At 48.1% G+C, this 24,510-nt stretch overlaps 1 protein-coding gene across 1 annotated transcript in view; it reads left to right on the top strand.

Annotated features, from left to right (window-relative positions):
• Window positions 1-19,452, top strand: part of VAX1 (ventral anterior homeobox 1) — a 65,157-nt gene extending 45,705 nt beyond the window's left edge. Inside the window, exon 3 of the mRNA XM_069754397.1 lies at window positions 18,985-19,452. Within this exon, the coding sequence (XP_069610498.1) occupies window positions 18,985-19,452 (468 nt within the window). The remainder of the gene's footprint in view (window positions 1-18,984) is intronic.
• The last annotated feature ends 5,058 nt before the right edge of the window (window positions 19,453-24,510 follow it).

Raw genomic sequence — 24,510 nt, 5'->3', positions numbered from 1 at the left:
GTGAAAACCATTCCCGGTGACTACCTCTTGAAGCTCATCAAGAGAATGCCAAGAGTGTGCAAAGCAGTCATCAAAGCAAAAGGTGGCTACTGTGAAGAACCTAGAATATAAGACATATTTTCAGTTGTTTCACACTTTTTTGTTAAGTATATAATTCCACATGTGTTAATTCATAGTTTTGATGCCTTCAGTGTGAATGTACAATTTTCATAGTCATGAAAATACAGAAAAATCTTTAAATGAGAAGGTGTGTCCAAACTTTTGGTCTGCACTGTATATACAGTATATATATATATTTTATGTACCTCTAGTGTCGGACTGGGGTGCCAAGGGCCCAACAGTAGCATTACCTTTGGGGGCCACTTTTCACCTGCATGTAAATATCACATGACCTTCATTCAGAAATTTACCTAATCATCTATACAATAATAAACTGGGTAATTTGATAAATGAATGATGGAGACGTTGCTTTTTTCTGTACCTCGTGCATTATGCAAAGTACTGCCCATACAGTGGGGTTGGGGCCCTCCGGGGGATTGCCCTGTTCCCCTATGGGTCAGTCCGAGCCTGTATACATCACCTCCTGCCTGTATTATTTATATATATAAGCTGCCGCCACTGTCCACATCGGAGAAAACTCTGATCCCGGCAGATCCTCCTGTAGATGTGATCAGCAGGACTGGTGTCAATACTCAGTGGCAGGAGACCAAATAAAGGGCCGTCCCGTGAAAAAGTCTTTGTGGCTCAGGAGTGGCCGATATGATGTGCAGCATACAGAGACAAAAAGGAAAGACAACCTGTCCAGTGGCTGATGCTGTAGAACCACGGACATCAGAGTCTGGTACCATCATTACAGCCATTTGTGTTCTATGCTGCGGCATTTCAGAGAGAACCTACTGACAGTAGCGACCAGGAGTGGACACGTCACCGAGGCAGACCCGCAGACTTCTTCACCGCAGAGCTCTCCTCTGCAAACTCCTCCTCACCCCCTCAGAAACCTCCCACCATATACCTCTAATCCCACCATCACCTGCAGACCTCTTCCTCTGCCCATAGACCTCCTCAACCCAGCACACTCCCCTGCTTACAGACGTCTTCCCCTGCCCACAGTCATCTTCACTACACATAGACCTCTCCACTGCAGACCTCTTCCCCTGTTCACAGACATCTTCACCACCCACAGACCTCTCCCCACAGACCTCTTCCCCTGTTCAGACACCTTCACCACCCACAGACCTCTCCCCACAGACCTCTTACCCTGTCCACAGACAACCCCTCTAGCGGACCTTACCCCGCCAGACCTCTTCATCTGCCCACAGACCTTCACCCCCTCTCGCAGACCTCTCCCCTGAAAACCTTTTTCCCTGACCACAGACCTCCAACTTTTGCAGACCTCTCCCCTGCAGACCTCTTCATCTGCCCACAGACCTCCTCCCCCTCTTGCAGACCTCTCCCCTGCAGACCTCTTCCCCTGTCTTTATACATGCAGGTCATGATTCATCAAACACATTTTGCCAGAAATCTATTGTACAACTGTTTGAAATATTGAAAACTCTTTACCACTTTTGACATTTTTACCCCAGTCCTGGGCAACTCTGATGGCTTTGTAAAAAGTGGTCAGAGCTTTATGAGAAGTGTGTAAGTGATCGCCGCTAAAAAAAATCTGACAAAATTTCATCCAGAAAAGTGTCGTAAATACGGCAGAGAGTCCTTGGCTGTGGGGCGCTTCTTGTGGTGGCACCTGGAAGATAGAAAACATGTGCCAAATTCATTAAGAGGGTGATGCCGTATGGTGTGATAAATTCTCCTGTGCACAAGTGTGAACAGGTGCCATCTCCCCAGGGGCATCCGGCACTTTGCTGCTGCAATTGCTTGTAACTAAATGGCGCCCCCCGGTTGTTGCTGCTGATCGGGGCTGTTCTCATAGACGGGACCACGTGCTCCACAATCATTTCCCCACTCACATCACTATTCATTTTAACAGCATAAATGAGACAGTTGCAGAATACAAACCGTGACCAATGTTGTCTGACCGCCTAATATTATCACCATAGTAACATCACTGATAACACCGCCACGCAGTGTGCAAACAGTACCATTATGCATGAACATCGCCATATAATACCGCCAATCCGTGACCACATGATACCGTCATTAAAGGGGTTGTCCAGGCTTGGGGCTCAAGTGTGCAGAGTCAGGATTCTCCAGCAGGAGACCACAAGTATGCGATTTGCAGTCTTTCAGCCACGTTCTGACTTGACACGTCTGGCCTCGCTCTATTCACTTGTATTGAATGAGCCACGCACGTCTAGGCGGCACATGACCGAACGTAGGTTACTGACAGTGCGCAGCGCACGCACTGTGAGGATTCACAAGGCTGCAGTCACATAGAGTCACTGCAGGCATGAGCCTCAGGCCTACACAATCCCTTTAATACCATCATTAACCATGATTAATGGCGCCATTAACAAAAAACAATATTGTCATAAATACTGCAATATAAACCGTGGTGACATATCGCCAGCATATACCGTAGTGATAAGAGCACTGTAGTAACGGCAGTATTACCGCCATACAGTGCCGTACAGCGGTAGATACCGGCGCTCAGAAGACCATACAACAAGAGGCTGACTCACCGCTGTCGTTCTGTCTGATCAACCATTCATTTTGCATTTTCTTTTCTGTTCAGCTCGGAGCACCATGATGACTGTTTCCATTCTCAATTCTTCGCTACAGAAAATATCCCTGAGGCCGTAGCTGCACTTCCCAATAGTGGTCACGAGACCCCCGGAGGAGGCGGCAGCCCCATGACAATAGGCCCCCCGAGCCCAACATAACCCCTGGAGGAGGCGGCAGCCCCATGACAATAGGCCCCCGAGCCCAACCTAACCCCTGGAGGAGGCAGCAGCCCCATGATAATAGGCGCCCGAGCCCAACATAACCCCTGGAGGAGGCGGCAGCCCCATGACAATAGGCGCCCGAGCCCAACCTAACCCCTGGAGGAGGCAGCAGCCCCATGATAATAGGCCCCCGAGCCCAACATAACCCCTGGAGGAGGCGACAGCCCCATGACAATAGGCGCCCGAGCCCAACATAACCCCTGGAGGAGGCGGCAGCCCCATGACAATAGGCCCCCGAGCCCAACATAACCCCTGGAGGAGGCAGCAGCCCCATGATAATAGGCCCCCGAGCCCAACATAACCCCTGGAGGAGGCGGCAGCCCCATGGCAATAGGCCGCCGAGCCCAACATAACCCCTGGAGGAGGCGGCAGCCCCATGACAATAGGCCCCCGAGCCCAACATAACCCCTGGAGGAGGCAGCAGCCCCATGATAATAGGCCCCCGAGCCCAACATAACCCCTGGAGGAGGCGGCAGCCCCATGACAATAGGCCCCCGAGCCCAACCTAACCCCTGGAGGAGGCAGCAGCCCCATGGTAATAGGCGCCCGAGCCCAACATAACCCCTGGAGGAGGCGGCAGCCCCATGACAATAGGCGCCCGAGCCCAACATAACCCCTGGAGGAGGCGGCAGCCCCATGACAATAGGCCCCCGAGCCCAACATAACCCCTGGAGGAGGCGACAGCCCCATGACAATAGGCCGCCGAGCCCAACATAACCCCTGGAGGAGGCGGCAGCCCCATGACAATAGGCCCCCGAGCCCAACATAACCCCTGGAGGAGGCGGCAGCCCCATGATAATAGGCCCCCGAGCCCAATACAAAGCGGCTGCACCCAGAAAAGAAGCCACAATGTGCAGTGAAAAAGCTGTAGAAAATGCATAAGGTATTGGGCAATAGTTTGGCTAAAATACATGAGCTGACAACCTGTGTCACGCCGACTGTATGGAGGGTAAAACATCACCCTCCTTCTCAATAATATCATGGGCGGCATTAACGAAACACACTGCTGACCACCCTGATTAGCAGACACTGTGCGCCACTGCTGGGCTGTGTGGTTGGCCACAGCTTTTATCTAGCCAAAAAACACCATCCATATGAGTCACCCACCAGGGCAATGGCGATACTCGGTACTGGGTCCGGTCGCTCTCAGGGTATGTGCACACGTATCTGTGAGGGCTGCGGTTTTTCCTGCGGATTTATCGCGGTTTCTATTGCAGTTTTCACGGCAGTTTTACACCTGCAGTTTTCTATTGGAGCAGGTGTAAAACCGCTGCGGAATCCGCACAAAGAATTGACATGCTGCGGGAAAATAAACCGCTGCGTTTCCGCGCGTTTTTTTCCGCAGCATGTGCACTGTGGATTTCGTTTCCCATAGGTTTACATTGTACTGTAAACGCATGGGAAACCGCTGCGTGTGCACATAGCCTTAAAGGGGATGTCACAGTGGCTGCGACCCGGTCCGTAGCCCTGGGACTCAGTTAAAGGGGAACTGACTTTTAAGGGGTATTGTGAAAGTCTATTGTCGTGACGCCACCTGTGGTTCTCGGTCAGTAGGGACCGACGCCACTTAAAGGTGTCCTCTGGGGTGATGGCATGGCGGCTGGATGGTGACGCTTCCCACAGGTGATGCGGGGTCCCCAGGGCTCCCAAGGTATGTGGCAGGAATGATGTGTTGCTGGGAAATAACAGAGGACTCAGGGTTGCAGTCTTTACCTGGTTTACTGTTGGTGGCAGGCCACAGTCCAGGGTACCCGCAACAGGTAGAGAAGGTGTCCAGGCAGCCCGGAAACAAGAAGAAGTCCCCTTGGCAGGTCAGTATGGGAGCCTTCTTCTACGCGCTGGGTTTCTGGTACCTTGCTACCTGTGGTTTGCTGACAAAGTACTCCTCTCTCCTGTCCTGGGACAGAACCTGCACTGCAGGCAGCTTGAGTTGTACTCTTGGGGGTCTCTGACACGGTGACTCCAGGCTCTATCTGCTGCTTTGCCCCAGGTATGGTATGGGCAGTATACTTATAGTCCTATGCCCCCCGGCTCTGCTGTGGACCTTACAGCTATCCACAACCTCGGGCTCCCAATGCCCGGTTTCTGCGCTCTTGCTCTTAGGGGTCTAATCGTCGCCTCCTTGAGCCCTCAATCTCTGCTCTGCTCCTTTCCTGTCTGCTCCAGACTGAACTGAACTCTCTGGTCTCTCTGGACCAACTGTCTGACTCCTCCTCCAGACCAGAATCTTTATTCAGGGAAGCTGCCCTAAAACCAGGTTTTGAGCACCCCCCGGCCTGGATTCAGAAGGTGTTGTGTGTGAGATTACCTGCCAAAGGGAACCTTCTTGTCTCCAGGCATAGCACTACCCTCCCCAAGAGGAAGGCAGCACTACTGCGGTACCCGAACTCCTTGGGGTGCCACACACACATTGCCAAAAAATCATTCCTAATCCATGCTTATTTTATGCTTTACAATAAAAAAAAGTTCCAAAGGCCGACCTCTGAACAGTGAATAAAGCGTATCGAGCAAGGACGAGAACCGCCACGGCAGGAGGTAATTGAGCCCTACATTGCATTCCGACCAACCCCAGCAGAAAATAAGAGAAGATATCCATCTCTATCTCGTCCAAATGAACCCCGTCACTCCTAAATACGTCCTTATTGTCCCCTTCTAGCTCTCTATGTCCCACCACCCCGAACAAAGCCTGAACGTGTTGAAACCCTAACATTTAGTAATTGCCTTGCCATTTCAACACCTGCTGAACTCCTAGCCTCCTGCCAATTAGTTCTAGGCACTATTTCTGACCAGACGATAGTCACACCTGTAAAGAAATCCTTAAATCTAGAAGAATCCTCCTCCGACAATGCCAGCCAATGTTCTACCTTTATCTTGCACAAGTCATTACCTCCTGCATGAATTATGAGCACAACGTTGTCACCACACTAATGGCTGCATTTCACAACCATCAGGAGGACATGGGTCCAACAAAGACCTCTAGCCCGTCTAGACCAAAACCTGTGAACTGCCCAAATTAATTCCATTGGGTCAGATGCCTGCTCTCCTCTCTGCCCAAAAAATGAACGAATGTCCTATTACAAAAACATTTTTTTTCATTGTGATACCTGCAACAGAATGAAATGGGGAGATCCATACCTCATACACTGTATTATGCCCTACATACACTTGACAACTTAAATGACAAGGTTGGGGAGGATCTAACTTCTAAAACAATCGGATTTCTACCCATCCAATGTTTTGACTTCCCCTGGTGACATACCCCACGCATCTGCCGTTTTAGCTGCCCTGACACAGGAGTGCGTCCTAAATTCTGAGGGGCTAACCTAATTCGCCAATGCCCTTTTTATATGCCACCGAACATTGGTAACGAGTCAGCGGTGTATTATCCTTATGCAACAAGAAAACTCCACCATCACCTCTAACCCACAAACACTCCTTTACAAATACTCTTTTATCATTTTAACTGGGCAGAATTCCATCTGGACTTGTTCGCCGACAACCATGTGCCACATCTGAAAACATCTGTTTTTGACCTCCTGTCACATATTTTTAACATCCAACCACAAATGACCACATCCTTGAACAACAGACCGTTTCTGGAATTCTTTGTGTGCCCAATTCTCAATGCCACAAAGAATGCCACCGACGAGGCTGCTCTAAATAACGCTATCCCTACAACAAATCACAACTCTTTCAAATACTGAAGAATCGGGCCCTGTCACTGAACCCTTTTGGAACCACCCGTCACCTCCTCTGATAGAGTTGTCCTTTTGTCGGTCCACCCCATCCCCGGCGGTCAGTACCATGTGGTGATTCCCTGGCACCCATACCTTCTGTCTGGACTGACCCTCTGTCACCACATCCGCTACGGGGTCTCCCGCCTAGGACACTCAGCACTGAGCTCACAGAAGAGTCACTACCTTCATCAGCAGGTTCAGCTTTCTCTCGAGTCTTCCCTCCATTACCTTCAACCGCCTCTAGGGTCTCTGCTGGGCTCGCTAAAGATTCAATGTCCTCATTCCCAGATTCCATCTCCCCAACCTCGGGTTCCCTGGAGTTCTCACCACCTACTGTCCCGGTGTCACACGCCTCAGTACAGTTTCCGACCTCTTCCAGAGTTTTGGTGCAGTTGTCGTCTTCCGCAACCTCAGAGGTGAATGAACCACCAGTTTGCTTTCCGTGACCTTTGTGGGTTTTCCCTCCACTTGTGCTCACTGCTGATGGATATCCACCGTCACAATGGATCAATTTTATTTCCCCCACATCATCGACTACTTCTTTGCTGTGGTTTGTTAGTGGCAAGGTGACCACCTTACCAAGGGCATTAAGCTTGTTTGCACCTGACCCCATCTCTCCTTCATTCCTCTTTTCAGAGGGTGTAGCATGTCCTGTCTTTCTGTGATCGCCGTGTCCCAGGCGACAAGAGGAAGACTTGCCATTTGTACCCGGCTCAACCTTACTGCACTCTTTTTCCCTTGCGTTAGAGTGACAGTCTGAATGGAAGTCACCACTACTCACCCAGTCACCCTGGCACAACAAGTCCTCACTTAAACAGGTGTCAGACCCCTTTTCTGGAGCTACCCCGTTTTCATAGGGGCATGGCAAGTCCAAGACCACAGGGACGTCATGGCTTTTAATAATTGTGGGCGTCTCAATGATCACCCTGGACACTGGATAGTCCCTACTCCCTAGCGACCCCATGGATGCAGTGGACTTCCATCTTCCTTCCAGGAATCAGATGGACTGGGAGTGTGGCGCCCATCAGGGTCACCGAGCTCCCTGAATCTAGAAGTCTAATCACTCTCTCTCCATTGACTTCCACCAAACACCTCTGTGAAGTCTTATCAGATGTATACTCGGTACAGGATACTGAACATGTGCTGTTTGAACATTGTTCCCGGCAACAGTCCTTTGGTGCATTAGCCGCCACTTCTTTTTGGGCCACCACCCCTGTTTGGGTCACCACCCCTTTTTGGGACGCCAACCCCTTTTGGGACTCCACCTCCTTTTGGGCAATCACCCCCTTTTGGGATACTGCCTCCTTTTGGGAGTCCACCCCTTTTGGGACGCCAACCCCTTTTGCGACACCGCCCTTTTTTTACTCCACCCCCTTTTGGGACACCCGCGAATGCCCACGGATCATGGAGTGATAGAACTTCTTGAAAGCGTCACTGCAAGCCACTTCTCACATGGCTGTTGCTGGGTCTCCCGACACTGCACACCGATCCACACTGGGCAATTTGCACAGCTGCTGCTGAGGTCACTCTTGTTTCTGGCACGCTCTTCAGAGCCTTAGCAAAACCTGGAATGAGGGTGTTGACAAGCTTCGTAACCCTGCTGAGTTACAGCCAGAAGCTTTAATCTTCGTAACTCCGCCAAGTTACAGCCAGATGCTTGCTTCCGTGTGCTGTTGTAGCTATATCATTGCCCCCAGCAACAAAGCTGCCAGAGCGCCACCACACAGCCCTCTCAGGCTCCTCACCGCCTGTGCACGACAGTCTATCTACCCCAACAGTTCCTCACAGCAAGGATCCACACCGCTCTGCCAGGCTCTGCACCTCCCTGCACAACTCTGCACAGTTCCGCAAGGCTCTGCAAGGCTCTACATGGCTCCAGAAGGCTCCGCTCTGCAACCGTTCAGCTCTACAGTACCCACGGTCCTCACTGAGCCTTGGTGTGCTTAACCCAGATTAGTGTCCATTAAGTGTCCGTGATGACCACACAGGTTCCTGGATACCTCTTATCCTCAGAGGCATCCTCTCCGGAGGTATACCCCAGGCCTTCTCTCTCTGGCTCAGCTTAGCCAGCACTGCCTGTGCACAAACACACAGACTATATATTGGATGTTCAGACACAACCCCTTCGGTGGGGTATGTAGGTGACTGGACCCACCCAACTCTCCAAGTCACCTGGAAGCCTTTCCAATGTATAGTAACACTCAGCAGTAGATCTGCTGAGCAAAAAAAGCTCTTTCTTCCATCACAGGGCCACTCACCTCTGTGATACATACATTTAGGTCCATATATATTTGGACAGAGACAACATTTTTCTAATTTTGGTTATAGACATTACCACAATGAATTTTAAACAAAACAATTCAGATGCAGTTGAAGTCCAGACTTTCAGCTTTCATTTGAGGGTATTCACATTAAAATTGGATGAAGGGTTTAGGAGTTTCAGCTCCTTAACATGTGCCACCCTGTTTTTAAAAGGACCAAAACTAATTGGACAGATTAAATAATTTTAAATATAATGTTCATTTCTAGTACTTGGTTGAAAACCCTTTGTTGGCAATGACTGCCTGAAGTCTTGAACTCATGGACATCACCAGACGCTGTGTTTCCTCCTTTTTGATGCTCGGCCTTCACTGCAGTGGTTTTCAGTTGCTGTTTGTTTCTGGGCCTTTCTGTCTGAAGTTTAGTCTTTAACAAGTGAAATGCTGCTCAATTGGGTTGAGATCAGGTGACTGACTTGGCCATTCCAGAATATTCCACTTCTTTGCTTTAATAAACTCCTGGGTTGCTTTGGCTTTATGTTTTTGGTCATTGTCCATCTGTAGTATGAAATGACGACCAATCAGTTTGGCTGCATTTGGCTGGATCTGAGCACACAGTATGGCGGCTCTGAATACCTCAGAATTCATTCGGCTGCTTCTGTCCTGCGTCACATCATCAATAAACACTAGTGACCCAGTGCCACTGGCAGCCATGCATGCCCGCGCCATCACACTGCCTCCGCCGGGTTTATGCATGCCCGCGCCATCACACTGCCTCCGCCGGGTTTATGCATGCCCGCGCCATCACACTGCCTCCGCCGGGTTTATGTATGCCCGCGCCATCACACTGCCTCCGCCGGGTGTTACAGATGATGTGGTGTGCTTTGGATCATGAGCTGTACACGCCTTCGCCATACTTTTCTCTTTCCATCATTCTGGTAGAGGTTGATCTTGGTTTCATCTGTCCAAAGAATGTTCTTCCAGAACTGTGCGGCTTTTTTAGATGTTTTTTAGTAAAGTCCAGTCTAGCCTTTTTCTTCTTGATGCTTATGAGTGGCTGCACCGTGCAGTGAACCCTCTGTAGTTACTTTCATGCAGTCTTCTCTTTATGGTAGATTTGGATATTGATACGCCGACCTCCTGGAGAGTGTTGGTCACTTGGTCGGCTGTTGTGAAGGGGTTTCTCTTCACCATGGAGATTATTCTGCGATCATCCACCACTGTTGTCTTCCGTGGGCGCCCAGGTCTTTTTGCATTGATGAGTTCACCAGTGCTTTCTTTCTTTCTCAGGATGTACCAAACTGTAGATTTTGCCACTCTTAATATTGTAGCAATTTCTCGGATGGGTTTTTTCTGTTTTCGCAGCTAAAGGATGGCTTGTTTCACCTGCATGGAGAGCTCCTTTGACCGCATGTTTACTTCACAGCAAAACCTTCCAAATGCAGCACCACACCTCAAATCAACTCCAGGCCTTTTATCTGCTTAATTGAGAATGACATAACGAAGGGATGGCCCACACCTGTCCATGAAATAGCCTGGGAGTCAAATGTCCAATTAATTTTGGTCCCTTTAAAAACAGGGTGGCACATGTTAAAGAGCTGAAACTCCTAAACCCTTCATCCAATTTTAATGTGGATCCCCTCAAATGAAAGCTGAAAGTCTGAACCTCAACTGCATCTGAATTGTTTTGTTTAATATTCATTGTGGTAATGTCTATAACCAAAATTAGAAAAATGTTGTCTCTGTCCAAATATATATGGACCTAACTGTACCGCCCATTAATCACATGGCCACTCGCCATACCACACAGTTCATTGAGGTATCTGGCCAGGTGACCTGACTTTCCCAACCTGGGTGCTCCAATCGTCTTCATGGGCTCAGTGATTGGCAGTGGATCAAACTTGTGTTCCTCTGGCTGAAGCCATTTTGTCTGGCTGCTGTTCTGTCAAATCTCACGGGTAACAGAGGCAGATCCCCTTTTTATAGTTCACAGCTCTTAATTCATAAGGCATTTTTCCACAGGATTGAGGGAAGGTGGCAGGAGCTAATCTCTCATTGTTCGAGGGTTGATCATAGTCTGTCTTTTAATGTTTGCAGGACAACAAGCTGTGTAGATTGGTACCTCCTCCTCCTCCTCCTGGACCTGTCCTCTGCCTTTGACACAGTGGACCATTCCCTATTATTACAGACCCTCTCATCCCTTGGCATTACAGACTTGGCCCTATCCTGGATCTCCTCATACCTAACAGACCGGACATTCAGCGTCTCCCACTCACACACCACCTCCTCACCTCGCCCCCTATGTGTCGGAGTCCCACAAGGTTCAGTCCTAGAGTCCCTGCTCTTCTCCATTTACACTTTTGGCCTGGGACAGCTCATAGAATCTCATGGCTTTCAGTATCACCTCTATGCTGACGACACACAGATCTACATCTCTGGACCAGATATCACCTCCCTACTAACCAGAATCCCTCAATGTCTGTCCACTATTTCATCCTTCTTCTCCGCTAGATTTCTAAAACTTAACATGGACAAAACAGAATTCATCGTCTTTCCTCCATCTCACGTGACCCCCCCAACAAACCTATCCATTACAGTAAACGGCTGCCCACTCTCCCCAGTCCCACAAGCTCACTGTCTTGGGGTAATCCTTGACACTGATCTCTCCTTCAAACCACATATCCAAGCCATTTCCACTTCCTGCCGCCTTCATCTCAAAAATATTTCACGGATCCGTACATTCCTAAGCCAAGAATCTGCAAAAACCCTAGTCCATGCCCTCATCATCTCCCGCCTCGACTACTGTAACCTACTGCTCTGTGGCCTCCTCTCTAACACTCTCGCACCCCTCTAATCTATTCTAAACTCTGCTGCCCAACTAATCCATCTGTCCCCCCGCTATTCCCCGGCCTCTCCCCTCTATCAATCCCTTCACTGGCTCCCCATTACCCAGAGACTCCAGTACAAAACCCTAACCATGGCATACAAAGCCATCCACAACATGTCTCCTCCATACATCTGTGACCTCGTTTCCCGATACTTTCCTGCACGCAACCTCCGATCCTCACAAGATCTCCTTCTCTACTCTCCTCTTATCTCCTCTTCCCACAATCGTATACAAGATTTCTCTCGCGCATCCCCCCTACTCTGGTACTCTCTACCACAACACATCAGACTCTCACCTACCATCGAAACCTTCAAAAAGAGCCTGAAGACCTACCTCTTCTGACAAGCCTACAACCTGCAGTAACCACCCATCGACCAAACCACTGCACGACCAGCTCTACCCTCACCTACTGTATCCTCACCCATCCCTTGTAGATTGTGAGCCCTCGCGGGCAGGGTCCTCTCACCTACTGTATCCTCACCCATCCCTTGTAGACTGTGAGCCCTCGCAGGCAGGGTCCTCTCTCCTCCTGTATCCTCACCCATCCCTTGTAGATTGTGAGCCCTCGCGGGCAGGGTCCTCTCTCCTCCTGTATCCTCACCCATCCCTTGTAGATTGTGAGCCCTCGCGGGCAGGGTCCTCTCTCCGCCTGTATCCTCACCCATCCCTTGTAGATTGTGAGCCTTCGCGGGCAGGGTCCTCTCTCCTCCTGTATCCTCACCCATCCCTTGTAGATTGTGAGCCCTCGCGGGCAGGGTCCTCTCTCCTTCTGTACCAGTTGTGACTTGTATTGTTCAAGATTATTGTACTTGTTTTTATTATGTTCACCCCTCCTCACATGTAAAGCGCCATGGAATAAATGGCTCTATAACAATAAATAATAATAATAATGATACAATAGGTAAATAACGTATTACCAAATATCGATTGTTCAATTTGTCCCCCAAGGATAGCAGAACAGTAAACTGTAGGAGCTGATAAAATGGCTAAACAGCAGGCATTGAACAAGTACATAAACAAACATCAATTCAAGAGTCAATGTACAGGCTTACATGAACAATGGCTTATGTGTCTGACCTACTGGGAAATACATCTTGCTTAAGTAAGAATAAATATTTCACACAAACTTATTCAGAATTACGCTGATTTTTGCACTTTCGTTTAGAAGGCTTTCATTGTCTCCTCTTTAGACCTGAATTCCTGGATAATGTGTCACATTTCCAAGGTCTTTAGTTTCAAAATGCTGATTCAGAATTTTAGTAATCTTTGCAATTTCTGTTTCCTTTTGATGAACCAAAACCACATCGTCCACATGTAAGAGAATATACATCCACTTTCTGTCAAAATTTTGTGTATAAACACGGATCTGCTTGACCTCTGTTAACTGCTTTTTCCAATAAGACTTTGATCATTTCAGTGTTCCACGCTCTTGCCAACTGCTTTTTATAGTTTGCAAACAAGATTCTCTGCACCCTTTTTGATATAATCCTCAGGTTAAGTTGTGTACAAGTCCTCTTCAATGTCACTATTTAAAAAGGCAGTTTTGGTGTCCAAATGTCTAACAAACATATTTTGCACAGCAGATGTAGCCATTAGAGTCCTGAGTGTGGTCTGCTTAATGACTGGAGAAAATGTGGCATCATAATGTTCACGATATTTCTGAGACTAGCCTTTTGTGACTGATCTTGCCTCATATCTATGAAACTTGCTTTCTCAGTCACATTTGGTCTTGAAAACCAATTTACATTTGATGGCTTTCTTGCCTTGTGGTAGTTTGGTGAGTTACCAAGTTTGAAGTTGATGAAGGGACTTCATTTCCTCATTAGCAGCATTAATCCTCTTCAGATTTTCATGACCAGTTAGTTGCTGCATCTCAACCCATGATTGCGGCTCTGACTCAGGTGGTAGGATTGACACTTAACTGGTATACCCTTGTTTGATCTCCACGATCTCCTCACTTCAGGTTCACCTGATTTTTCTGTTGCTTCTTCAGTGGTTGAAGAACCTAACCAAACTTCTACATCCTTTTCCTTGTTATTTTGAAGTTGTGACTGAGATTATTGTTGCTTTAGCTGGTCTAATGGTATGATGTCGTGACATTTGAGCAACACGAAGTTCTCATCAATCCTTGCATCTCTGCTTATTATCACCTTGTTGGTTTTTGGGTGCATGATTCTACATCCTTTCTTGGTTTCTCTGTAGCCCACCAGAATGCCTCTTTTGGCATGAGACTCCCACTTAGTATATTTTTCTTTGGGAATATGTACAACTACTTTACTTCCAAATATTCTTATGCCTTGTAGTTCGGCTTCTTACTGTTCCATTGCTCAAATTGAGTTATCTTCGTAGCTTTACCTGGTAGTCTGTTTTGACGAGACAAGCTGTCATGTTTGCTTGACCCCAATATGTTGTTGTTGGCAAATCGGCATCACATAGCCTAATTCTTCCACTTTCACAAAGTGTCCGGTTACTTCATTCCGCTACACCATTTTGTTCAGGGCTCCATTATCTATGCGCAGAATTGCTTTCATTCTCCAAAATTTGTTATATACTTCAGCGAGATATATTTCACGTTTCTCTGGAATTTCATCTTTACTGTGAAGCAAATAGACAACTGTATATATTGAATAATCATCAATAAATATAATAAAATATATCTTCTTTCCAGGAGTTTGAGTAGCTGTTCTGATTTTGTAGTACTACTCTTAGGAAAGTATTTTCTTGACATTTTCCTTTTAAAGCAGCTAGTATATTTCATTGTATGATTACACAGATCGACTATATCATCAGTAATTTGGTTTTGAAGTTACTTTATTATTGATTCTGGGTCTCTCTGTGCAAGACCCCTGTGCCACACATGGATGCAGTTCTTGTGCTGTTCATGTTTAGCAGTGTAAACACTTTCCTTGCATTTTAGCTGGTACAACTCATCTTTGATTTTTCCTTCTGCTAATGTGTGACTTTCTTTTGAAATGATACAGCTGTCAACTGTATGTTAAATGTAACTTAATTTCTTGGTCTTTTGAGTTTCTCCACAGATAACAGATTGCTTTCAAGGGGCATAGAGCATGTCCTTTACTGGGATCTTTCTGCCTTGTGTTGGGGAGACTTGACAATTAATGTAACCATCTTCTTTTCCCTCTGAATTCATATACTGACCATTGGCCAAGTACTTTGACTTACTCTGGTCTAGGATAGAGAAAAAGTTTTTGTCATTAGTCATGTGACTAGTTGCCCCAGAGTCTATACACCATGCCAGCTTTGATATACTTGTATTAATAGTAAACACAGCTTCAGTACTTGAAGTGTCATATTCCTCAGTAATTCCACTTTTAACCCTTTGATCATTATTTTGCTTTTTCAGCTATTTAATTCTATCTCTACAAACTGTGCAGTCAGCCTTTAGATGTCCTGATTTCTTGCAGACAAAACACTCACTTGTTTTCTTCAAATGACTTTTATGTTTGGGTAGATCTTGGGTTTTTAAAGCAGATTCTGCTTTGAATACACCACTGCTACTTACGCTTTCTGTCTTTCCCTTATTCTCATCTACAAGCTTTCCTCTGACATACTCCAATGTAAACTCATATCTGGGTGCGCATTTAGTGCAGTTACAAGTGTGTCATAGCTTTCTTGTAGACCGCTTAGTATTAGTTTGGAAACATGGAAATAATGTAGATCTCCCCAATGCCCCACAGGTGCTCCACAATTTCTAGAGTGTGTCTTATGTAATCCTGCATACCCTGGCCCTTATTTAGCTTAGACTGATACAGCTTAAACACAAAAAATAGAGTTAATTGCTGAGATTTATCATTTCATGCACTTTCTGCAGCTGTTCCCACATTTCTTTTGCAGTTTCACATTTAAATGCATGCAGAATCTGATCATCACATACAGTATACTGAGGGAGGTGGTGCTGTGTGCTTTAAGATCCTTCTCTATGCAGTCTCCTGGTAGTGCATCAGGTATAGACTCCTGTGTGTATTTCGACTTTTCCTCTCTTATCAGCAGCATCTTTACCTTGAATTTCCGGATTGGCATTTCTGATTAGTCGGATTTGGCACTGTGAACTTCACAGAGTTGCTGCTGGCGGCCATGTTTGCACCTTCTTCTTCTTAGTACATGGTTAGTCACTCTTCTCTGGGCTGTTCTTTAGATCTCTGGGCCCATAACCTACTGGCAGCAGATTAATCTCTGTACTGCCCAGCTGTTCACAGTGAATATATATTTATTCAGGAACAGAGATAACAGCTTACAACTGGTATTTCTTAGCTTAGGATCTTAGCATCTTGTCTGTCAGCTTGTAAAGTGAAAGTAAAATGTGCTCCAGCTACACACAGTGTGAACAGGAACTTCATGGTTTCTTTTATTAACAATGCATCATTAATAACACTATTACTGAAGACAGACACTCATGTACCATTAAACAGTAGTAAATAGGAGTTGTTGCAATATATACAATAATTATCCAGGGGCAGCTCAGCTGTTACACAATGGTGGTGGATAGGCTGAGCTTTGGTGTCCAGCCTGGAGGATGTGATCATGGTGACGTCATCCAGGGGCAGCTCAGCTGTTACACAATGGTGGTGGATAGGCCTAGCTTTGGTGTCCAGCCAGGAGGATGTGATCATGGTAACATCAATCCAGGGGCGGCTCAGCTGTTACACAATGGTGGTGAATAGGCCGAGCTTTGGTGTCCAGCCAGGAGGATGTGATCATGGTAACATCAATCCAGGGGCAGCTCAGCTGTTACACAATGGTGGTGGATTGGCTGAGCTTTGGTATCCAGCCTGGAGGATATGATCATGGTGACGTCATCCAGGGGCGCCTCAGTTGTTACACAATGGTGATGGATAGGCTGAGCTTTGGTGTCCAACCTGGAGGATGTGATCATGGTGACATCATCCAGGGGCAGCTCAGCTGTTTCACAATGGTGGTGGATAGGCCGAGATTCGGTGTCCAGCCTGGAGGATGTGATTATGGTAACCTCAATCCAGGAGTCGCTCAGCTGTTACACAATGGTGGTGGATGGGCCGAGATTCGGTGTCCAGCCTGGAGGATATGATCATGGTAACCTCAATCCAGGGGCAGCTCAGCTGTTACACAATGGTGGTGGATAGGCCGAGCTTTGGTGTCCAGCTTGGAGGATATGATCATGGTGACGTCATCCAGGGGCAGCTCAGCTGTTTGTTACACAATGGTGGTGGATAAGCTGAGCTTTGGTGTCCAGCCTGGAGGATGTGATCATGGTGACGTCATACAGGGGCAGCTCAGCTGTTACACAATGGTGGTGGATAGGCTGAGCTTTGGTGTCCAGTCTGGAGGATGTGATCCTGGTGACATCATCCAGGGGAAGCTCAGCTGTTACACAATGGTGGTGGATGGGCCGAGATTCGGTGTCCAGCCTGGAGGATGTGATCATGGTGACCTCAATCCAGGGGTCGCTCAGCTGTTACACAATGGTGGTGGATAGGCTGAGCTTTGGTGTCCAGCCTGGAGGATGTGATCATGGTGACGTCATCCAGGGGCAGCTCAGCTGTTACTCAATGGTGGTGGATAGGCTGAGCTTTGGTGTCAAGCCTGGAGGATGTGATCATGGTGACGTTATCCAGGGGCAGCTCAGCTGTTACACAGTGGTGGTGGATAGGCTGAGCTTTGGTGTCCAGCCTGGAGGATGTGATCATGGTGACATCACCCAGGGGCAGCTCAGCTGTTACACAATGGTGGTGGATTGGCTGAGCTTTGGTGTCCAGCCTGGAGGATGTGATCATGGTGACATCACCCAGGGGCGGCTCAGCTGTTACACAATGGTGGTGGATTGGCTGAGCTTTGGTGTCAAGCCTGGAGGATGTGATCATGGTGACGTTATCCAGGGGCAGCTCAGCTGTTACACAGTGGTGGTGGATGGGCCGAGATTCGGTGTCCATTCTGGAGGATATGATCATGGTAACCTCAATCCAGGGGCAGCTCAGATGTTACATAATGGTGGTGGATAGGCCGAGCTTTGGTGTCCAGCCTGGAGGATGTGATCATGGTGACGTCATCCAGGGGCAGCTCAGCTGTTACACAATGGTGGTGGATGGGCCGAGATTCGGTGTCCAGCCTGGAGGATGTGATCATGGTAGCCTCAATCCAGGGGCAGCTCAGCTGTTACACAATGGTGGTGGATGGGCCGAGATTCGGTGTCCAGCCTGGAGGATATAATCATGGTAGCCTCAATCCAGGGGCAGCTCAGCTGTTACACAATGGTGGTGGATAAGCCGAGCTTTGTTGTACAGCATGGAGATTGTGATCATGGTAACGTCATCCAGGGGTGGCTCAGCTGTTACACAATGGTGGTGGATGGGCCGAGATTCAGTGTCTAGCCTGGAGGATGTGATCATGGTGACGTCATCCAGGGGCAGCTCAGCTGTTACACAATGGTGGTGGATGGGCCGAGATTTGGTGTCCAGCCTGGAGGATATGATCATGGTAGCCTCAATCCAGGGGCAGCTCAGCTGTTACACAATGGTGGTGGATAGGCCGAGCTTTGTTGTACAGCATGGAGATTGTGATCATGGTAACGTCATCCAGGGGTGGCTCAGCTGTTACCTACAGGAATTAGGGCCCTTGGGTGATTGGAGCCCTTGTGGTGGACTGGCTTTGCTTCTGTGGCAAGTCAGAGCGTGCGGCAGCAGTTTAGGGATCGCATGGTATCTGTGAATCACAGAATATACTTGATCCCGCGAAGGACATCTGGCAGGAGTTTGTATGTTCTCCCCATGCTTGTGTGGGTTTCCTCCAGGTTCTCTGGATTCCTTCCACAGATTGTGAGGAATTTAGATTGTGAGCTCCAATGGGGACAGCGATGATGATTCCTGTACAGCGCTGTGGAATTAATGGCGCTGTATAAGTTAGAGAAATAAAGACTTGCCCAAAGTTTCACCTGACTCTTGCGATACTCATGTGGTCTTTAATAAAAAGCTGTGGCCTTTTTTACACCAAAAATATTGTGTTGTGTGTTTTATTTTCGTGTGCCATGAAGTTTGGGTCATGTCCAGATGTCATACATCTGCATCCTGAGGGTGCGGATACTGTGATATGTGCTGTCGGCCAGACAAGCCACCTCCGGATTGGCCCATCTCGCGGATGGGCATGTCGGCCGTGATCTTGCATCCATCTCTCCCTTTCACAAGCTCATGGCCTGTTCTCTTCTCTTTCAGGTGAAGGTTTGGTTTCAGAACCGTAGGACTAAGCAGAAGAAGGACCAGGGAAAGGACTCTGAGCTGCGGTCAGTGGTGTCAGAGACGGCCGCCACCTGCAGTGTCCTCAGACTTTTAGAACAAGGTCGCCTCCTGTCGCCTCCTGGCTTGCCTGGACTAATACCTGCTTGTGCTACGGGTGCTTTAAGGGCCCCAAGCAGTTCTGGTCCTGGGGCCCCATCCCATCCTGATGTTACCAGCTCCCCTGCTCACCAGTCTGGACTCCACACCTCTCCCACTGGACACAGCATCTTCAGCATGCCAGTGCCATCTCTCCTGGGCACAGTCACCAACCGGCTCACATCCAACCCCCTGACAATGGCGGGAAACCTGCAGGAACTGTCCGCCCGCTACCTCAGCTCCTCCGCTTTTGAGCCGTATTCTAGAAGCTCCTCCAAGGAGACGTTAGACAAGAAGTCTCTGGACTGACCTGCAGCTTGTGTGTGTCTGTGTGATAGGTGTACCTGTACCCGAACCTTACTGCACCCCAAACCAGAGCGGCCGGGGAGGAGGGGACCCCGACACAATGCAGGGGCCAGGCGTCCGATCCAGGGTCAGTAAGGGAGTCAAAGCATCCACTGACATCATAGATGGCTCCACACCTTCCCGCACATCGCTGCCCGGCTCCGGGATTCCACCGGACCGGACCCTCCTGCCCCCCAATCATCACCTGTAGCTGCAGCCCGGGCCCCGCATCTCTGACAGCAGCAGGGTACCGCTAGAGCGCCAGTGGGGTGCAGAGGGGCCCCAGGGGCCACAGACAGAAAGCAAGACCTAGAGCATATGAATAGTGACAGGTCCAACAACCCGCTCAGTGCTGCCCGGCTCCGGGATTCCACCGGACCGGACCCTCCTGCCTCCCAATCATCATCTGCAGCTGCAGCCCGGGGCCCCGCATCTCTGACAGCAGCAGGGTACCGCTAGAGCACCAATGGGGTGCTGCTGGCCCTGCTATCCCACACATAATGGGGAGGCGGCAAGTAGCAGCCATCGCTGCCAGCGCGGAGGCATCTATCACCCACAGCCCTCCGCACCCACTGGTCTGCAGAATGCTGCCCCCGACATGTGCTGCCCCAGAGCACTGCAGGAGTGAGGAGCCAGCGGGCAACCCTGTACTCCCCGAGTCCTGTCCTCCAGTCACCTCCAGAGCTGCACTCACTATTCTGCTGTTACATCGTGTCTTATCCTCCAGAGCTGCACTCACTATTCTGCTGTTACATTGTGTCTTATCCTCCAGCCACCTCCAGAGCTGCACTCACTATTCTGCTGTTACATCATGTAACAGACACGATGTAACAGCAGAATAGTGAGTGCAGCTCTGGAGGTGACTGGAGGATAAGACACAATGTAACAGCAGAATAGTGAGTGCAGCTCTGGAGGTGGCTGGAGGATAAGACACAATGTAACAGCAGAATAGTGAGTGCAGCTCTGGAGGATAAGACACGATGTAACAGCAGAATAGTGAGTGCAGCTCTGGAGGATAAGACATGATGTAACAGCAGAATAGTGAGTGCAGCTCTGGAGGATAAGACACGATGTAACAGCAGAATAGTGAGTGCAGCTCTGGAGGTGACTGGAGGATAAGACACAATGTAACAGCAGAATAGTGAGTGCAGCTCTGGAGGTGGCTGGAGGATAAGACACAATGTAACAGCAGAATAGTGAGTGCAGCTCTGGAGGATAAGACACGATGTAACAGCAGAATAGTGAGTGCAGCTCTGGAGGATAAGACATGATGTAACAGCAGAATAGTGAGTGCAGCTCTGGAGGATAAGACACGATGTAACAGCAGAATAGTGAGTGCAGCTCTGGAGGTGGCTGGAGGATAAGATATGATGATAACAGAATTCTGATTGCAGCTCTGGAGCATAACACTAGCTCAGTTATTTCTGCTGGTTACACGGTGACTCAGACGTTACAATTTCGCACAATTAGCAGCGAACTCCTCCTAATAAATTTGGTGCTTTTTGGATTTTCCCAAAGTCAGAATATGAAATCCTCTCCTGTTTCGGCGCTGTGAGGAGGCCGAGCTTTGTTGTAAATTTTGTGCCATTTTCTCTCTTTCCATGTCTTCCTTTCATGGGTGAGTTGTGGCTGTAGGTCCCTCCCACTAGAGGCGGGGCTAGAGGCGGGGCTACAGATAACAGCAGAGCGGGGACCCGCCTCTGAGGAGCCGCAGCGTTGCTCACTTCGCGGTGTTGTATCCACAGCTCCTGTTATTTCTGTGGGAAGTAAAGTGCGGCGCTCGGAGGCTTCCAGAACTTTGTCTCCGGTCCCCATGAAAGGCAGAGATGGGCGTAACATTTGAAAAGTTGCTGACTCCGCCCCTCACAAGTAAACCACACCCACTACCTGATTTTTTTTATTACTCCAAACTGCTGCATTCTCATGTGATGAATGTGGCTGAGGAGGCGGCTGCTCCCCGGGGACACCCACACGGCGGGCAATTACTAGTATAGCAATTACTCACTGTTCCTGCACTGACCCCAGGGGCCCCGGAGCTGCTCCCCTGTGACGCCCACACGGCGGGAGATTACTAGTATAGCAATTACTCAATGTTCCTGCACTGACCCCAGGGGCCCCGGAGCTGCTCCCCTGTGACACCCACACGGCGGGCAATTACTAGTATAGCAATTACTCAATGTTCCTGCACTGACCCCAGGGGCCCTGGAGCTGCTCCCCTGTGACACCCACACGGAGGGAAATTACTAGTATAGCAATTACTCAATGTTCCTGCACTGACCCCAGGGGCCCCGGAGCTGCTCCCCTGTGACGCCCACACGGCGGGAAATTACTAGTATAGCAATTACTCAATGTTCCTGCACTGACCCCAGGGGCCCTGTTGTGAATTCTGTTGTCAAGCTCCCTCCTGTGGTCATGAATGGTACTTCGGCTGGTTCTGTCCATGGGCTTCCTCTGGTGGTTGTGAGTGGAGCTGCGGTTTCTGAGTTTCCTTCTACAGGTGACGAGGTTAATTCGTTAGCTGCTGCTCTATTTAACTCCACTTAGATCTTTGCTCCATGCCACCTGTCAATGTTCCAGTATTGGTCTAGTTCACTCCTGGATCGTTCTTGTGACCTGTCTTCCCAGCTGAAGCTAAGTTCCTGCTTGTTTTTCTCTGGTTTGCTATTTTTCTGTCCAGCTTGCTATTTTGATTTTTGTCTTGCTTGCTGGAAGCTCTGGGACGCAGAGGGAGCGCCTCCGCACCGTGAGTCGGTGCGGAGGATCTTTTTGCGCCCTCTGCGTGGTCTTTTTGTAGGTTTTTGTGCTGACCGCAAAGTTATCTTTCCTATCCTCTGTCTGTTCAGTAAGTCGGGCCTCACTTTGCTAAATCTATTTCATCTCTGTGTTTGTAATTTTCATCTTTACTCACAGTCATTATATGTGGGGGGCTGCCTTTTCCTTTGGGGAATTTCTCTGAGGCAAGGTAGGCTTTATTTTTCTATCTCTAGGGCTAGCTAGTTTCTTAGGCTGTGACGAGTTGCATAGGGAGCGTTAGGAGCAATCCACGGCTATTTCTAGTGTGTGTGAAAGGATTAGGGATTGCGGTCAGCAGAGTTCCCACGTCCCAGAGCTCGTCCTATATTATTAGTAACTATCAGGTCATTCCGTGTGCTCTTAACCACTAGGTCCATTATTGTCCTTACCACCAGGTCATAACAGGGCCCCAGAGCTGCTCCCCTGTGACGCCCACACGGCGGGAAATTACTAGTATAGCAATTACTCAATGTTCCTGCACTGACCCCTGGGGCCCGGAGCTGGACCCTTTTGTTTGGGAATTGCTCATAGTCGTGCAGGTCCGGATAGTCGTGTAGGTCCGGATAGTCCCGCAGTGTATGCCGCTCTCAGACACTTATCGGTGGGGCAGACCCCAGCATCAGACGCGTCCGGTGCCCCCGTCATCAGTGTCGCGCGGCGCTCACGTTATTTGTGGCCTGTTTGGATGATTATACCACCAGCGATTTGTCAGTTGTACTTGAATGTGTCGCAGGTTTCAGCGCCTCCTGATTGGCTGATCCGGAGATCATGCCATGTGACCGGCCAATCAGGGGCCGCGCTCGATGCCTCAGTGTAATTATAGTCATTTATTTGTAAATTATTTAATGAAGGGAAAGCGGGAAAAATGGGGGCGAGACTTCCTGCGAGGTGTCGTTCAGTGGCGTCTTGTGTTGGTGTCATGCGAGTGACTAGGCCGATATATACAGTATATAGAAGCCGTGTCTGTATATATAGGGGCCGTATATATATATATATATATATATATATATATATGTATATATATATAGAAGACTCGTCTGTATATATAGGGGCCGTATATATATATATATATATATATATATATATATATATTTAAGCCGTGTCTGTATATATAGGGGCTGTATATATATATATAGAAGACTTGTCTGTGTATATATAGGGGCCGTATATATATACAGAATATAGAAGCCGTGTCTGTATATATATGGGCCGTATATATATAGAAGCCGTATCTGTATATAAGGGCCGTATATATATATATATATAGAAGCTGTGTCTGTATATAGGGGCCGTATATATATATAGAAGCTGTGTCTGTATATAGGGGCCGTATATATATATATATATATATATATATATATATATATATATATATATATATATATATAGAAGACTTGTCTGTATATAGGGGCCGTATATATATAGAAGACTTGTCTGTATATATAGGGGCCGTATATATATAGAAGCCATGTCTGTATATATAGGGGCCGTATATATATATAGAAGACTTGTCTGTATACAGTTAGGTCCATATATATTTGGACAGAGACAACATTTTTCTTACTTTGGTTATAGACATTACCACAATGAATTTTAAACAAAACAATCCAGATGCAGTTGAAGTTCAGACTTTCAGTTTTCATTTGAGGGTATTCACATTAAAATTGGATGAAGGGTTTAGGAGTTTCAGCTCCTTAACATAGTAACATAGTTAGTAAGGCCGAAAAAAGACATTTGTCCATCCAGTTCAGCCTATATTCCATCATAATAAATCCCCAGATCTACGTCCTTCTACAGAACCTAATAATTGTATGATACAATATTGTTCTGCTCCAGGAAGACATCCAGGCCTCTCTTGAACCCCTCGACTGAGTTCGCCATCACCACCTCCTCAGGCAAGCAATTCCAGATTCTCACTGCCCTAACAGTAAAGAATCCTCTTCTATGTTGGTGGAAAAACCATGTACCATCCTGTTTTTAAAAGGACCAAAACTAATTGGACAGATTAAATAATTTTAAATAAAATGTTCATTTTTAGTACTTGGTTGAAAACCCTTTGTTGGCAATGACTGCCTGAAGTCTTGAACTCATGGACATCACCAGACGCTGTGTTTACTCCTTTTTGATGCTCGGCCTTCACTGCGGTGGTTTTCAGTTGCTGTTTGTTTGTGGCCTTTCTGTCTGAAGTTTAGTCTTTAACAAGTGAAATGCTGCTCAATTGGGTTGAGA

Source organism: Ranitomeya imitator, chromosome 2 (genome assembly GCF_032444005.1).
Source record: "Ranitomeya imitator isolate aRanImi1 chromosome 2, aRanImi1.pri, whole genome shotgun sequence".
Lineage (NCBI taxonomy): Eukaryota > Metazoa > Chordata > Amphibia > Anura > Dendrobatidae > Ranitomeya > Ranitomeya imitator.
This window is presented reverse-complemented; position numbering and strand designations above follow the sequence as displayed.